Raw genomic sequence first — 16,498 nt, 5'->3', positions numbered from 1 at the left:
CCTTGGTGGGGTGCAGCACAGATTCACCAAAATAATACTGGGGCTTAAAGAGATAAATTATGAGGTCAGGTTGTATAAACTTGGCTTGTATTCCGTTGAGTTTAGACATTTGAGATGTGATCTAATCAAGGTCTTTAAAAGTGATAAAAAGATTTGATTGGGTAGATAGAGAGAAACTATTTCCTCTGGCGGATGAATCTGGAATAAGGAGGCACAATCCTAAAATTAGAGCCAGGCCATTCAGGAGTGAAATCAGGAAGCACTTTTTACACACAAAGGGCAGTGGAAATCTGGAACTCTCTTCCCCCAAAAGTTTGTGGAGCTTTCAAGACTAAGAGTGATAGATTTTAGTTGGGTAAGGGTATCACGGGATATGGAGCAACGGCAGGTAAATGGAGTTGAGGTGCTGAATGACCTACGCCTGTCCCATGTTTGACAGGAAGAGATTGGAAAATGGTTGGAAATCGGAACGTCGGTTGGGAATCACCGTTCTGTATGACACTGAGCTCTACACTCTAATACAGCACGATTTGATGTTGGTATATTTTACTGTTTGTTCAGTTTGCTTTTCAACCCTTCGATAACACAACTGCTTTAAGCAGTGATTGTTAACAGCCTTGGCCCTGGTGCCTTGGGATCCTTCCAGTGTGCCTGGTGTTGATTAACGTCAAATACCAATGGTGCAAAGCACTCTGTCTGCAATGTTTGCCTTTGCCTCATACAAAGGGCGGGCTTGATGCCACTCGCCCTTATGTGTGTGTTTGCAGCCTGTTCACCATTTCCCATTCACTTCCTCACCCATTGTCCACTTTCCACCAGACGGCAATGATTAGGAACGTGAGCCCCAGCTAAAATTTCCTCCATCCCGAGTTCAGAGCTGTTCAGACCAATGATAGCGCCTCACCTGCTGCCCCCCAAACCTGCTTCCCCCTCCCCCCCCCACTTGTTGCCCCAGCTAAGATCAGCTAATTTATCACAAAGACCGCCTACTTCCACCTCTAACATCGCACGTCTCTGCCCCTGCCTTAGCCCATCTGCTGCTGCAACCCTCATCCATGCTTCTGTTAGCTCCAGACTCGACTATTCCAATGCTCTCCTGGCCGACCACTCACCTATCACCCTTCGTAAACTTGAGCTCATTCAAAACTCCGCTGCCCATATCCTAACTCGCATCAAGTCCCCTTCACCCATCGCCCCTGTGCTCGCTGACCTACATTGGCTCCAGTCGGGCAATGCCTTGATTTTAAAATTCTCGTCCTTGTTTTCAAATCCCTCCATGGTCTCGCCCCTCCCTATCTTTGTGACCTCCTCCAGCACGACAACCCTCCGAGATCTCGGTGTTCCTCCAATTCTGGCCTCTTGCGCATCCTTGATTTTCATCGCTCCACCACTGGCGGCCGAACCTTCAGCTGCCTTGGTCCTAAGCTCTGGAATTCCCTCCCTAAACCTTTCCGCCTCGCTCTTCTTTTTTAAGACACTCCTTAAAACCTACCTCTTTGACCAAGCTTGTGGTCACCTATCCTAATATCTTCTTATATGGCTTGGTGTTTGACACCATTCTTGTGAAGCGCCTTGGGACGTTTTACTTAGTTGAAGGCGCTGTATAAATTGTTGTTGTTGGATCGAACCCAGGATCTGCTAATCTGGATGACTCAGTGCTACACCAGGCAGGGTTTTAACACACAAGCTACTGGGAGAGATCATTTTTCCAGACAGCCCCACCTTTGCTCGGAGGGTGTGGGACTGAGCCCAGAATGACTCTTTACAATCTTCCCTGTGATGAAATGTTTGGCTCCTCCATAGTGCTAGCACATCACACAAAGTATGACAGGACTGACCCCGTGCCTTAACAGTCCAGGGTGAGAGTGTTGGGACTGCCGGGTACCGTGCTGAACTTAAATTGTAGTATAAACATCTAGAAAGTACAGGGAAAAAATACCTCAGGAAAAGTCATTGAACTCTAGCAACTTATTTCACAGGGCCTGCCATTCACTGTGACTTTTACTGCATAGTACTTGGTGTTTGGGGGAGCATTTGGAAAAAAACAATTGGAAGAGAGGGGTGAGGGGTACACATACTTGGCAAACCGGGCCTGTGTATGTGCTTGCAGTTCTTCCTGGTATTTTATCAGCTGTGCCGGCATCACGTTTGCCACAGCTTCCTTCAGTTTCTGCGTTGGATCCCGTAACCGCTCGTCCTGGGAAGACAACACAGACATTGAGGAAAAAAACCCAAAGAACTCACATTTCTACAGTGCCTTTCATGACTTCAAGATGTCCCAAAGCGCTTCACAACCAATGAAGTACTTTTGAAATGTAGTCACTGTTGTAATGTAGGAAATGCAGCAGCCAATTTGCGCACAGCAAGATCCCACAAACAGCAATTAGATAATGACCAGATCATCTGTTTTTAGTGATGTTGGTTGAGGGATAAATATTGGCCAGGACACCGGGAAGAACTCCCCTGCTCTTCTTTGAATAGTGCCATGGGATCTTTTACATCTACTTGAGGGGGCAGATGGAGCCTCGGTTTTACATCTCATGCAAAATACGGCACCTCCGACAGTGCAGCAAGTACTGCACTTAAGTGTCAGCCTAGATTATGTGTTCAAGTCTCTGGAGTAGGGCTTGAATCCATAACTTTCTGACTTAGAAGTGAGAGTGCTACCCAGAGCCACAGAATAAACAATTTCACTCTGCGCTCAATGTTTTATGCTGTCGCTGTTTCTATGTAACCCTAGGGCTCGATGTTCGTCCGCTAATTGACGCACAGAGACAGAAAGCTGGACACCCCTCGTATAAAGGCAACAACAGCACAAATCACAGCCGTTCACCCCCTCCCCCAGTATATATTGGGGCCGCATGGTACGATTCGTCTAACTGCTGTGGGAGGAACCTGTACAGTTTTCGGGCCTCTACGGCCACCACTGTGGCTAGTGATCAGAGAATAGTATTTGCCTGCTGCAGAGATACAGTGCAGCTCAGGACAGATGCTCAGTTACCACGGGGCTCCTCACTAAAGCCGCACTTGCACTTTGAATGAGAAAAAGAAAGAAGCCCAGCCTTGTTAAGCGTGGAATCCCTTCCCTTCTCCTCACGGCCAATTATAATGCCCCTACTGCTGTTCAGACTGAGAGTTGTCAACTCAGCAAAGACTGGGAACCAAAGCTGCTGGCCTGTATGATTGACATACTGACCTTGCCCCACTCATCTCTCTCAGCATTTTATTAGGTCAGGGATCTACGCAAGACAAAACTGCGTGTGCTTGGAAAGCGGGAAGGCAAATTCTGTACACTTGCTCGAGCTCCTTATACCTGCTCGTTGAGGTGCAGTTTCTTCAGACGTTTCATCAGCGTGTCTTTGCTGCAGGGCAAGAAGGAGGCCAGATAGCCATACACTCCCGAACGCACAGTCAGATTCAACTCCTGCACCTGTAGCTCAATGCTGCACATAAACAGACAGACACTACCATTAGCAACAAGAGGTCAACGATTAACTTGCGAAAACCACCCCCCCCCCCCACCACGGCTCTCTCCTCATCTCCCAAAATTGACGCTCGCATCAAGCAGCCTGGTCACAGAATGCCGGCACTGTCGGAGTTTGTGGGCACTGAATTTGTCACTTTAAGTGTACCTCATCATTTAGAAAATGAACAATCTCATGTTAATTCTTCATTTTGGCCCTATCATCATCTTTTATGCTTACATCAGAACAGGATTCAGCCCCTCAAGTCTGTTCTGCCATTCGATTGGATCATGCCTGATTCCTTTTTTATGATTTGGGAACTTGCCTGGAATATAACTACTATTCTGGGGGAATGTACTCCAAAATTCTATCCATTTTTCTGTGAAAATTGCAAAGCAGTGGCCTTACCCACAATCATAGAAGTTTGAAGAAAGCAGAATACTTACTCCAGCAGGATGGTATTAATATCCGGGGTGAAGAATTTCTTCTTTCCTTCCCCTTCAGAGACCTTGCCAGCCTGAGTAAACAGACAGTCACAGTATAAAAGGTACAGACTGGGCCCTGAGTAAACAGACAGTTTTTTTTATTTGTTCATGGGACGTGGCCGTCGCTGGTAGGGCCGGCATTTATTGCCCATCCCTAATTGCCCTTGAGAAGGTGGTGGTGAGCCGCCTTCTTAAACAACTGAGTGGCTTGCTAGGCCATTTCAGAGGGCGATTAAGAATCAACCACATTGCTGTGGGTCTGGAGTCACATATAGGCCAGACCAGGTAAGGACATTAGTGAACCGGATGGGTTTTTACAACAATCTGGTAGTTTCATGGCCACCATTACTGATACGAGTTTTTTTTATTCCAGATTTTTATTTAATCAATTGAATTTAAATTCCCCCGCTGCCGTGGAAGAAAATGAACTCATGACTCCGGAATATTAGTCCAGGTCTCTGGATTACTAGTCCAGTAATATAACCACTATGCTACCATAGCCTGATAAAAAGACAGTCACAGTATTAAAGGTACAGGCTGGGCCTGAGTAAACAGACAAGTCACAGCATAAAAGGTTCAGGCTGGGCCTGAGTAAACAGACAGTCACAGTATTGAAGGTACAGGCTGGGCCCTGAATATATCGACAGTCACAGTATTAAAGGTACAGGCTGCCCAAGAATCACTCTTGGGTATAAACCACCCAAGTCACTCAGTTAGAATCCAACCTGCAACTCACTGCACACATCCAGTGAGTCACTGTAGAATACATATATAGGGGTGATATATTCAGTAACATAGTGTATCACTATTTATAGGAGTGTTCATAGAATCATAGAAAGTTACGGCACAGAGGAAGCCACTCGGCCCATTGTGTCCGTGCCGGCCGAAAAAGAGCTATCTAGCTTAATCTCACTTTCCAGCACTTGGTCTGTAGCCCTGTAGGCCCTGCACATCCAAGTACTTTTTAAATGAGTTGAGGGTTTCTGCCTCTATCACCCTTTCAGGCAGTGAGTTCCAGACCCCCACCACCCTCTGGGTGAAAAAAATTCTCCTCAGCTCCCCTCTAATCCTTTTACTAATGACTTTAAATCTATGCCTCCTGGTCACTGACCCCTCTGCTAAGGGAAATAGGTCCTCCCTATCCACTCTATCTAGTCCCATCATAATTTTATACACCTCAATTAAATCTCCCTTCAGCTTCCTTTGTTCGAAAGAAAACAACCCCAGCCTATCCAATCTTCTCTCATAGCTAAAATTCTCCAGTCCTGGCAACATGCTTGTAAATCTCCTCTGTAGCCTCTCTATTGCAATCACATGTAATGTGGTGACCAGAACTGTACGCAGTACTCAAGCTGTGGCTTAACCAATGTTTTATACAGTTCTAGCATAAACCTTCCTGCTCTTATATTTTATGCCTCGGCTAATAAAGGAAAGTATCCCATTTGCCTTTTTAACCATCTTATTTATTTGTCTCGCTACCTTCAGGGATCTGTGGGCATGCACTCCAAGGTACCTTTGTTCCTCCACACCTCTCCGTATCCTCCCATTTATTGTGTATTCCCTTGCCTTATTTGCCCTCCCCAAGTACATTACCTCACACTTCTCCGGATTGAATTCCATTTGCCACTTCTCTGCCCACCTGACGAGTCCATTGATATCTTCCTGCAGTCTACAGCTTTCCTCACTATCAACCACATGGCCAATTTTTGTATCATCTGCAAACTTATTGATCAAGCCCCCCACATTCAAGTCCAAATCATTAATATATATCACAAAAAGCAAGGAGTGTTATACCCAGTAATGTACAGTATGTCATTACTGAATATATATCGGAGTTTTATATCCAGTAATGTAGTGTGTCATTGTAGAATATATACGAGTGATATACGTCAATTGCTTAATCCAGATCCTCGTGTACAGTGTCTCTGTGGGGCTGAGCGATAGGTCTGTGTGGGCCGGAGCCCGCTCTCCCTGAAACCATATCCACCTCATTGCCTGGTTCTGGGCCATACACACGGGCCAATGGAAACCGTTCTGTTGCCCGCCGAGGAGTGCTGACTGGGAAAAACGGTTGTAGGACTCAACCTGATGTAGGACTTTGTGGTTCGAGACTAGAGATAAGAGTGTCCCTCAACCCTTTCAGCACAGTCCCAAAGGGCTGTGTCCAAGCTGTGCTTCAGTGACTGCAATCGAAAGGTCTCATTACAGCTTTATAGAACGTCAATATCATGTCATGGACTCTCAATCTAGAAATCTATTATACACCTCAGTGTTTACTTACTCTGCTACCCTACACTGTGACAATTTGTCCCTTTCTGCCCGGAAGGTGCTGACTCTTGCTGAGATACAGCTCCATGGCTGTCTGCAGATCTCCACGACAGCCATGTCTCATGCGTGAACCGAGAAAGTGAGTGTTTGTGGACTATTCGACCAGGCGGGGCATCGCGGCAGAGCCAGATTCCATCCTCATTAAGCACCTACGCGCAGGCGCTTCCCAGCAGCAATTAGGAACGGGAACCCTGGTTTATTATTTTCCCCTCAGCCCAGGGTCGTTGAGAGGCTGATGGCAGAGCCACTGCTCAGACCAACTAACCCAGCAGAGACTGGGAATAGAACCTGCGACCATCTGGCCGCTACAGAGGAGTGCTGCTCAGGATTGCGCCTTTCGCTCACTGGGTCATGTGGCACTCAAGTTTGGTCAAATGTATTTAGGGACAAGAAAAATGTTAAAGGGGACAGGGAAAGAGCAGGGAAACGCAGGCCTCGCCCCATCCTACCTTTGTAACCTTTAGCTCTGCACCAACCTCCCCAATTCTCTATGCTTCTGAACCTGGCCTCTTGTGCACTCCACCCCCTCCACATTCCTCCAGTTCGCCAACCTCCCTCTATTCCTTCAAGGCCTTCCTTAAAACTCACCCCTTTAACCAAGCTTTTGGTCACTCCTCCTAATATCTCCTCCTTCGCCACAGCATCCATTATCTTTGATTACGCCTCCGTGAAGCGACGTGGGACATTTTTCTACGTTGAAGGCACTATATCAGTCGGGGGAGGGGAAAGAGTTCCAGGATTTTGACCCACTGACGATAATGGAACGATATATGTCCAAGTCGGGATGGTGTATGACTTGGAGGAGAACTTGGGAGGTGATGTTGTTCTGCACATAAGAAGGATGAGGCTGAGGCTAAAGGCCCTACAGTCAAGCAGTCTGCCAATACTCACCGCCTAGGGCTGTCCGTGAATAATGCCCCAGCAGAACAGATGCAAGAGCGCTGCTGACACTACTGCCAAGGTGAGCTGACAGCTACACCAGAGGAGCCAAAGGGGGAAGTAGAAAATTAAAACTTGTGTGTGAAGGCCATCGGTGTAGCACTGAGTCCCAAAGACCAGAAGATCCCAGCTTCCCAGACTCTGTACTGCATCAGCTGGGTCAGTAGTCGGGATATTACAATTGGCCTCATCACCTTTTGAAAGAGGGGGAGGTTGGGGGGAGGGAGAAGGAAAAAAAGCAATCAGCCAAGGCTCCCACTTCTGATCACTCTCCAGTCATTCCAGTTTGAAAATGGTGGACAGGATTGGGTTCAGCTGCGACAAAACTCATGGTCGAACAGCTTGCGCTCTCACATGAGAAACAGGCACTTGGGAAAAGTTTTGGATGTGTCTTCCTACTGTCTTATTTGCCAATTTTAGTTTCCTGTTAATCTGCCCCCCCTTTTTAAAATCGAATTCAAATGGAATTCACCCCCTCCCCCTCCACTCAAGCACTTTTATCTTTGACTGTTCCCTTTCCATTTCATTTTTAAAAAATCAAATCTAACTGTGTTGTGGTCGCTATTTCCTAGATGCTCCCCATCCCTTATATTACCGATCCTAGGAACAGGGGGGTGGGAAATAAATCGGAAAAAGGAACTGATCTCAGTTCAAGATGTTGATAAATTCATATAAACAATAACCAAATGCCACTTAATGATTTTACAGACCCGTACTTACGTAAGTTTCGTTGTTCGAATGTACAGGACATACCATCTTAAGTTCACGGATGCGTTTTTCAAGCTGGGCAGATAACCCTTCTGGCAACTCGAGCATCTGCTTTTGGCTCTGGGCCGGCAACGCGAAGCTTGAAGACATTCCGGTGTTACTATTTTCCTCGGCCTCAGAGGCTGGGCTCCCGCTTGGCGTTTCTGCCAGCAGCTTATCGATATCCAGGTCCCCGAGCATCTCCATGGCGTTGGCAGCCTCCTGAAGCAAGTCGTTCTCGTTGGAGTTCCCCAGAATCGCAAAGACCTGGTCGGAGGAGGCAGTCAGGTTGAGCTCACAACTGCCAGAGTTCTTTGCGGCCTGCTCGGCAGGCTGAGAGGCAGCCAGCGGTTTTGTAGTGGTCTCCTGTTTTTTCATGGCTTCTTTTTCCTTCTGGAATTTTCTGAGCATTTCGGCCAACGAAAGAGTGTCATTGTGATTTTTCCGCTTTTTTTTCTGTAGTTTGACAGCATTGAGGGCTACCACTCTGAAAGAGAGCAGAGAAGCGTTTATGGTGGTGTAGTGGTTATGCTACTGGATTAGTAATCCAGCGGACATGAGTTCAAATCCCACCACAGAAGTTTGAGTATTTCAATGCAGTTTAAAAAAAAAATCTAGAAACAAAAAGCTGATATCAGTGAAAGTGACCAAGAAACTGTTGGATTGTTGTAAAAACCCAAATGGTTCACTAATGTCCTACAGGGAAGGAAACCTGCCGTCCTTACCCAGTCTGGGCCTATATGTGACTTCAGTCCCCACATCAACGTGGTTAACTCTTAACTGCCCTCTGAAGTGGCCCAAGCAAGCCACTCAGTTGCTTCACCAACTTCTCAGGGCAACTAGGGATGGACAATAAATGCCAGCCTTGCACACATCTCGAGAATTAATTTTTTAAAAATCAGGCAGTTCTAAAAAAAAAAACAGGAGAATGTTTTTTTTTGATAATTCACGACCTGCTAACAAAATCATGGGGACATTGCAGCTTAGAAAGGAGCAATTTTCTGACAGTGATATCACCAGGTAATGTTAATTACAAAGAAACACAAGTAAGATCAAACTTTTTTTTCTAAAAGAAGAATTTCACACCCTATTTATTTCACAATATACAACGGGTCATCAGAAAAAAAACTGGTACTTGAATCGATCTCAGGACTGGGAAGGGAGAGAACAGCTTACAAAAAAGTACAGGATATTTTTTAAATGGCCGACCTACGTGTGGTGCAGTGGCAGAGTGAAAAGCATCAACACTGATGATACAGAACTGAGAGGTTATAACTATCAGGAAAGACTGAACAGGCTGGGGCTCTTTTCTCCAGAAAAGAGAAGGCTGGGGGTGACCTGATAGAGATCATCAAAATTATGGAAGAGCATGATGGTGTTTATGTGGAGAAGATGTTTCTACTTGTGGGGGAGTCCAAAACTAGAGGCTATAAATAAAATGCTGTCACCAATAAATCAAATTAACAAATCAGGAGAAACTTCTTTACCCAGAGTGCGATTAGGATGTGGAACTCACTACCACAAGGAGTAGTTGGGGCGAATAGCATAGATGCATTTAAGGGGAAGCTAGATAAACACATGACGGAGAAAGGAATAGAAGGATATGCTGATAGGGTTAGATGAAGAAGGGTGGGAGGAGGCTCGTGTGGGGCATAAATACCAGCACAGACCAGTTGGGCCGAATGGCCTATTTCTGTGCTGTAAATTCTATGTCCATGTAACACTGACGGCATGGAGTGGCGGATGAGTGTAGGTTAATCCCTGCTCTGCTCACTTCCCAGACCGACCAGCGGCAAGCAAAATTTGTGGGATCTTCGTGCAAGGGACTGGTGAAAGCTGTTAGCAGCGCTCCCCGCCCCCCCCCCCCCTCCAAAACAATCGGCAGCCATCTGGGGCATGTTGATTGCACTGTCGGAACAGGCCACCCACTCGCTTTCCAGCAGAAGGGTCGGTTTACAAGAATGTAATACAGAAAAGAAAGGGCATTTTCAATTGGTTTTTTGATGTGTATTCTGCGTGTTCAATCTGTAGCATGGGAGTCAAAACCCACATGTATCCTCAATCTTAAAAAATCGTTACGGTTGCAGATACAACATGTTTCCTGTTTACTTCTGTTTTGCAACTGAAATGTGTCAAATCAGGATTTATAGAGCATAAAAGAGGATACAGGCTTTTGTCTTATCCATCGATATTTATAATATATTAAAAATCTTACAATCACTCACACTTCCCATCTACAAAACCTTATTTCCTGTTGTCATTTTTTTGTGTCAACTTTTTCCAATATGAATTTCTATGTCCACTTTTATAATGCCTATGTAAACTCGTCACGCTGTAATTACACCCTCCCTCCACTAGTGGCACTGTAGCAACTTCAGCCTGTACTGCCCATACTGTAACCAATACCACTCTGCTCCCCAAATTGCTGTGAATCTTGCTATTTAACTATAAATATCAAAGTATTATAATAAAAATAAGGACAGTGCATATGACTTTAAAATAGGGAATTACATCTGTGCATCCTGGCCCAATTATCCCCCGCTCTCTAACCCTGCTTCATTTGGTCCTGAATCCCAGTGTTAAACACCACAGGAGAGTGACTAGAAGTCCCACATACTTTAGGTCTTGCAGTTTGGTACAGAGACAGAACAATCTTGAGAACAAAAAATAAGGGAAAGCCAGTCATTTCCTGCCGCTGCCTAACCACTAACAAACAATTACCCTTTGAACGACCTCAGGATGTGTCCGAGGAATCAGCTTCTATTGGATCTTAGGATGGGCCGACTGACACCGTGTGGCCTTAAAGGGACAGTCCTCATTACGCACAGCAGAATAATACACTGTGTGCTGCATGGCATAATATTTCTGACCTTAGGTTGGTCCTAGCTAGGCCAGCAAGAAGCTGACCAGTGCCTTGCGCCGGTAAACTGCATAGTTTTAACTCTTAAATGCCAGCAACAATCGAGCACACACTTCGGGATCCCTAAGGTTTGGCTCTTGCCAATCTGTGCGAAGTTTATCCAAATGGGGTTTGTACATACTTATAGAACATACCCATAGAACATACTTATGTGGTTTCTCAGTAGCTTGCTTTAGAGATTCACGAACAACAAAGTATTTTTGTGCATTCCAGGCATCCTGTTCACAAAAACCAGCCTCAAGAATCTCCCTGTCCGTTCTCCCAAAAATCTCCTCCATGGCTTATGAGGTGAGACCAACTGTAGCATCTATATCGCTGCCCTGTCTGCGCTGGGTTAACTTGGTACAGGCCAGGAAAAAACATAGAAACACAGAAAATAGGAGTAGGCCATTCGGCCCTTCGAGCCTGCTCCGCCATTCAATATGATCATGGCTGATCCTCTATCTCAATACCATATTCCTGCGCTCTCCCCATACCCCTTGATGTCTTTTGTGTCTAGAAATCTATCTAGATCCTCCACAGCCTTCTGTGGTAGAGAATTCCACAGGTTCACCACCCTCTGAGTGAAGAAATTTATCATCTCAGTCCTAAATGTCCTACCCTGTATCCTGAGACTGTGACCCATCATTCTGAAGCCCCCAGCCAGGGGAAATATCCTCCCTGTATCCAGTCAGTCTAGGCCTGTCAGAATTTTATGTTTCAACGAGATCCCCTCTCATTCATCTAAACTCGAGTGAATACAGGCTGAGTCAACCCAATCTCTCCTCATAAGATAGTCCTCCCATCCCAGGAATCAGTCTGGTGAAACTTCGCTGCACTCCCTCTATGGCGAGCATATCCTTTCTTAGGTAAGGAGACCAAAACTGCACACAATACTCCAGGTGTGATCTCACCAAGGCCCTGTATAACTGCAGTAAGACATCCTTGCTCCTGTACTCAAATCCTCTTGCAATGAAGGCCAACATACCATTTGCCTCCCTAACTGCTTGCTGCACCTGCATGTTTGCTTTCAGTGACTGGTGTACAAGGACACCCAGGTCCCTTTGTACACCCAAGCTATCACCATTTAAATAATACTCTGCCTTTCTGTTTTTTCCTTCCGAAGTGGATAACTTCAAATTTATCCACATTATACTGCATCTGCCATGTATTTTCCCACTCACTCAACTTATTTAAATCGCCTTGAAGCCTCTTTGCATCCTCCTCACAACCCACAATCCCACCTAGTTTTGTGTCGTCAGCAAACTTGGAAATATTACATTTGGTTCCCTCATCCAAATCATTGAGATATATTGTGAATAGCTGGGGCCCCAGCACTAATCTCTGCGTTACCCCACAAGTCACTGCCTGCCACCCTTAAAAAGACCCATTTATTCCTACTCTCTGTTTCCTGTCTGTTAACCAATTTTCAATCCATGCCAGTATATTACCCCCAATCCCATGTGCTTTAATTTTGCACACTAACCTCTTATGTGGGACTTTATCAAAGGCCTTCTGAAAATCCAAATAAACCACATCCACTGGTTTTCCCTTATCTATTCTACCAGTTACATCCTCAAAAAACTCCAGTAGGTTTGTCAAACATGATTTCCCTTTCATAAATCCATGTTGACTTTGTCTAATCCCGTTGATATTTTCTAAGTGTCCTGTTATCGCATCCCTTATAATAGACTCTAGCATTTTCCCTACGACTGATGTTAGGCTAACCAGTCTGTAGTTTCCTGTTTTCTTTCTCCCTCCTTCTTTAAATAGTGGGGTTACATTTTCCACCCTCCAATCTGTACGAACTGTTCCATAATCTATAGAATTTTGGAAGATGACAACCAATGCATCCACTATTTCCATGGCTACCTCTTTTAGTACTCTGCGATGCAGATTATCAGGCCCTGGGGATTTATCGGCTTTCAGTCCCATTAACTTCTCCAGCACTTTTTTTTTACTAATACTAATTTCCTTTAATTCCTCCTTCTCACTCGTCCCTTGGTTCCCTAGCATTTCTGGGAAGTTATTTTTGTCCTCTTCGTGAAGACAGAACCAAAGTATTTGTTTAATTGCTCTGCCATTTCCCTGTTCCCCATTATAAATTCTCCCGTTTGACTGTAAGGGACCTACATTTGTCTTCACTAATCTTTTTCTTTTTACATACTTGTAGAAGCTTTTACAGTCCACTTTGATGATCCTTGCAAGTTTACTCTCATACTCTATTTTTCCCCTCTTAATCAATCTTTTGGTCCTTTTTTGCTGAATTCTCAAGCTTGCTACTTTTTCTGGCAACTTTATGTCACTCCTCTTTGGATCTAATACTATCCTTAATTTCTTTTGTTAGCCACGGTTGGGCCGCATTTCTTTCTGTTTATGCCAGAAAGGAATGTATAATTGTTGCAATTCATGCATTCGTTCCTTAAATGTTAGCCATTGCCTATCCACCCTCATGTCTTTTAATAAAGTTTCCCAATCTATCATAGCCAACTCACTCCTCATACCTTCGTAGTTTCCTTTGTTTAGATTTAGGACCCTAGTTTCGGATTGGACTACTTCACTTTCCATCTTAATGAAGAATTCTATCACGTTAATGTCACTCTTCCCTAAAGGACCCGCACAACAAGATTATTAATTAACTCCATCTCATTGCACAATACCCAATCTAGAATAGCCTGTTCCCTGATTGGCTCCTCAACATACTGGTCTAAAAAACCATCTCATACACACTCCAAGAATTCATCCTCCACAGTATTATTGCTAATTTGGATTGGCCAGTCTATATGCAGATTAACGTCACCCATGATTACTGTAGTACCCTTGTCACATGCATCAAACATGGGAGGTTTCTGGTCTGTACGGCTCAGTACCGCACCACGTGGATTTAGCGAGCAAGCCCTGGAGAGAACAGCTCGTAGCAAAGTAAGAAATGCATCACAATCATAGAATCAACTTCCAACGTTCTGTGGTAGAAGACTTCAATCTGCTGAAGCATCATAAAAACCCATCATAATTTGCCTGAAAGAGTGGCGTAAGCAGATTCAATAGTAACTTTCAAAAGGGAAGTAGATATATACTTAATATTTCTTATGTTCTTATGTTCTAAAAACGAAAAATTTGCAGGGCTACAGGGAAAGAGGCGAGTGGGACCAATTGGGCAGCTCTTTCAGAGAGCCGGCACAGGCATGATGGGCCAAATGGCCTCCTTTTGTGCTGTATCATTCTTTGATTCTAACACTGTATTAAATGCCCACTCTGGAATCTACCCTGGTTAGGTTTTTTTTTGTATTCACTCTCCTTTAGGTTACCACAGACCAACCCAAAAGGATGGGCAAAAAGTGACACAAGTGACTGTTTTCCAATTTTCCCTCCCGTTAGGTCAGCTCTCCTGTAGAGTGGCCGAGACTGGATCTTTACCGCAAGGGGACTCCCATCCATAAACCCATGTCTCGCCAATCAACAACAACTTGCATTTATATAGCGACTTCAACGGAGTAAAACGTCCCAAAGTGCTTCACAGGAGCGATTATCAGACAAAATTTGACACCGAGCCACATAAGGAGATATTAGGACAAGTGACCAAAAGTTTGGTCAATGAGGTAGGTTTTAAGAAGCGTCTTAAAATTCTAGAGCTTAGGGCCTGGGCAGCTGAAGGCACCAATGGTGGGGAGAAGAAAATCAAGGATGCACAAGAGGCGTTGGAGGAGTGCAGAGTTCTCAGAGGGTTGTAGGAGGTTACAGAGGTGGGGAGAGGCGAGGCCATGGAGAGATTTGAACATAAGGATGAAAATTTTAAATTTGAAGCGTTGCTGGACTGGAAGCCAATGTATTTCAGTAAGCACAGGGGGATGGGTGAACGGGACTTGGTGCGAGTAAGGATACAGGCAGCAGAGTTTCCATGTGCTCAAGTTTATGGAGGGTGGAAGATGGGAGGCCGGCCAGGAGAGCATTGGAATCGTCAGGGAACAGAACAACATGCTGAGTTACTGCAGCACTGTGATTACATTAAACCCTCCAACACAAGACCCGTTATCGTGTAGAACCTCCTTTGGAAGATATGGAGAGAAAATGCAACACATTTTGAAAACTAAAAAGGGACCTTAACACAAGAAAAGTCAGGGATGAAAAAAGACTATGCGGCCCCTCCCTCTCATCTCTCCCATCTCACTGTATTTTGATGTTCTTGAGTAAAGTTTCTCCCAATTTATTTTTCAGCAATTTCCATCTTCTGGTCTCACTTTCTCGCTGTAATCTGCAGTAATGATCTTTCAGTGATTGTGATTAATGACACTTTGCACTCACTGCCACTCCAGCAACTTGCTTAACTCACCCAGACTCCTTGGGAACCTTCAGCTTCCTTGACTTCTTCTCTTTCATCCCTCCTTCATCCTTCCTCCTTTGTTTTTTCACCACCCTGTCTTCTCCATCCTTTAATTTTTGTTTCTGAAAGACAGCAAGCTTTCTGCTTATTACCAAGTCTGTAAGAACCCGAGCACAAGGGAATGCCCATTACATCCTTCACAAGTTTCACGCAAAGCCTAAAGACGGAGTTTCATCAATGCTTCCTTCAAAGTTTGTCACAAAAGATCAATTTTAAAAAGAAAAAACTTGAATTGACAAAGTACCCCAGGACGCCTGGTAGAATTATTCCCTGTGAAATAACAATGACAATATAGACTTCAGCAAATAACAGAGGCGCAAACGGAGGATTATCACTTGAAGAACAACGGGGCAAGTTTGAAGACATTTTTTCCACACAGAGGCTTATTCGAGCCTGGAGTGCTTTACCACAAGTGGGGTGAGAGTAGATAGCTCCAGTTGAAGAGGCAGCACCAGATGGCAAACCATCGATAACCAAACTGGACGCACTTTTGAGCCCTGCCGACAGGTCACAAAGGCTAGCAGTCAATGGACAGATCAAATAAGCATTGGGGGTGGGGTGAGTGGACCGACTTGCACTGCCACGGAACAGCTGACACAAGTGTGCACTGCACGTCTCCAAACGCTGCAGTGAGATTGGTGTGGAGGCACCGCCCTCCAAAGGAGGAAGGCACTGAAGGCATTAGTGTGCAGCTAATCCAACTGCAGCAGAGGGTGATTGGAAAGGGAGAGACTGCTCCACCTTGTAATTGTGTCTTGGGTGCCGGGGGAGGTCGGGGGGGGACGGGGGTGTCAGAATACTAATTATTCTGGGTACTTCCAAGTTACGCAATTAGTCTGGAATTAAAATCAAACCGTGACTTACTTTAGGCGATTTCAGTCTTTTCTTCCCCGCCACATCCTCATCCTCGGTGTCGGAGGTCTGACGGAACTGCAGTGTTCCCGTATTTATGTAAAACCCTCCGTATTTTGTCGTCAGGGAGGCCGGAACCAACTCGTCGTACTGCAAAAAAGAATTCAGGTTTCAGCAACAGTGAGCGACAGGGCACTGTCCACCCAACATCATTGCCAGGAGCTCACTGCAATCAGCCACTCAAACTCCCCACTGCTTTCCTTCTCCTTACTTGGTTCCTCACCACCCCCCCGAAGGTGTCGGGTCAGGCTGGGGTATGGTTCCACACCACCACCCCCCGCACCCCCCCCCCCCCCCCAACAAGTGCTCATTCTTCATCCATGAGTCATGGCAGTGAGTGGTA

The 16,498-nt window shown here is 45.3% G+C and overlaps 1 protein-coding gene across 3 annotated transcripts in view; it reads right to left on the bottom strand.

The window, feature by feature from the left end:
* The window catches only part of LOC137305747 (ubinuclein-2-like), a 69,069-nt gene that overhangs the window by 36,782 nt on the left and 15,789 nt on the right, over positions 1 to 16,498 (bottom strand). For all 3 annotated transcript variants that reach the window (XM_067974694.1, XM_067974695.1, XM_067974696.1), the window contains 6 exons: positions 16,108 to 16,245; positions 15,193 to 15,305; positions 7,937 to 8,450; positions 3,911 to 3,981; positions 3,314 to 3,443; positions 2,079 to 2,197 (listed from right to left, as the gene is read on the bottom strand). In XM_067974694.1, the coding sequence (XP_067830795.1) occupies positions 2,079 to 2,197; positions 3,314 to 3,443; positions 3,911 to 3,981; positions 7,937 to 8,450; positions 15,193 to 15,305; positions 16,108 to 16,245 (1,085 nt within the window). The remainder of the gene's footprint in view (positions 1 to 2,078; positions 2,198 to 3,313; positions 3,444 to 3,910; positions 3,982 to 7,936; positions 8,451 to 15,192; positions 15,306 to 16,107; positions 16,246 to 16,498) is intronic.

The sequence above is a fragment of the Heptranchias perlo genome, chromosome 40 (assembly GCF_035084215.1).
Source record: "Heptranchias perlo isolate sHepPer1 chromosome 40, sHepPer1.hap1, whole genome shotgun sequence".
Taxonomy (NCBI): Eukaryota; Metazoa; Chordata; class Chondrichthyes; order Hexanchiformes; family Hexanchidae; genus Heptranchias; species Heptranchias perlo.
This window is presented reverse-complemented; position numbering and strand designations above follow the sequence as displayed.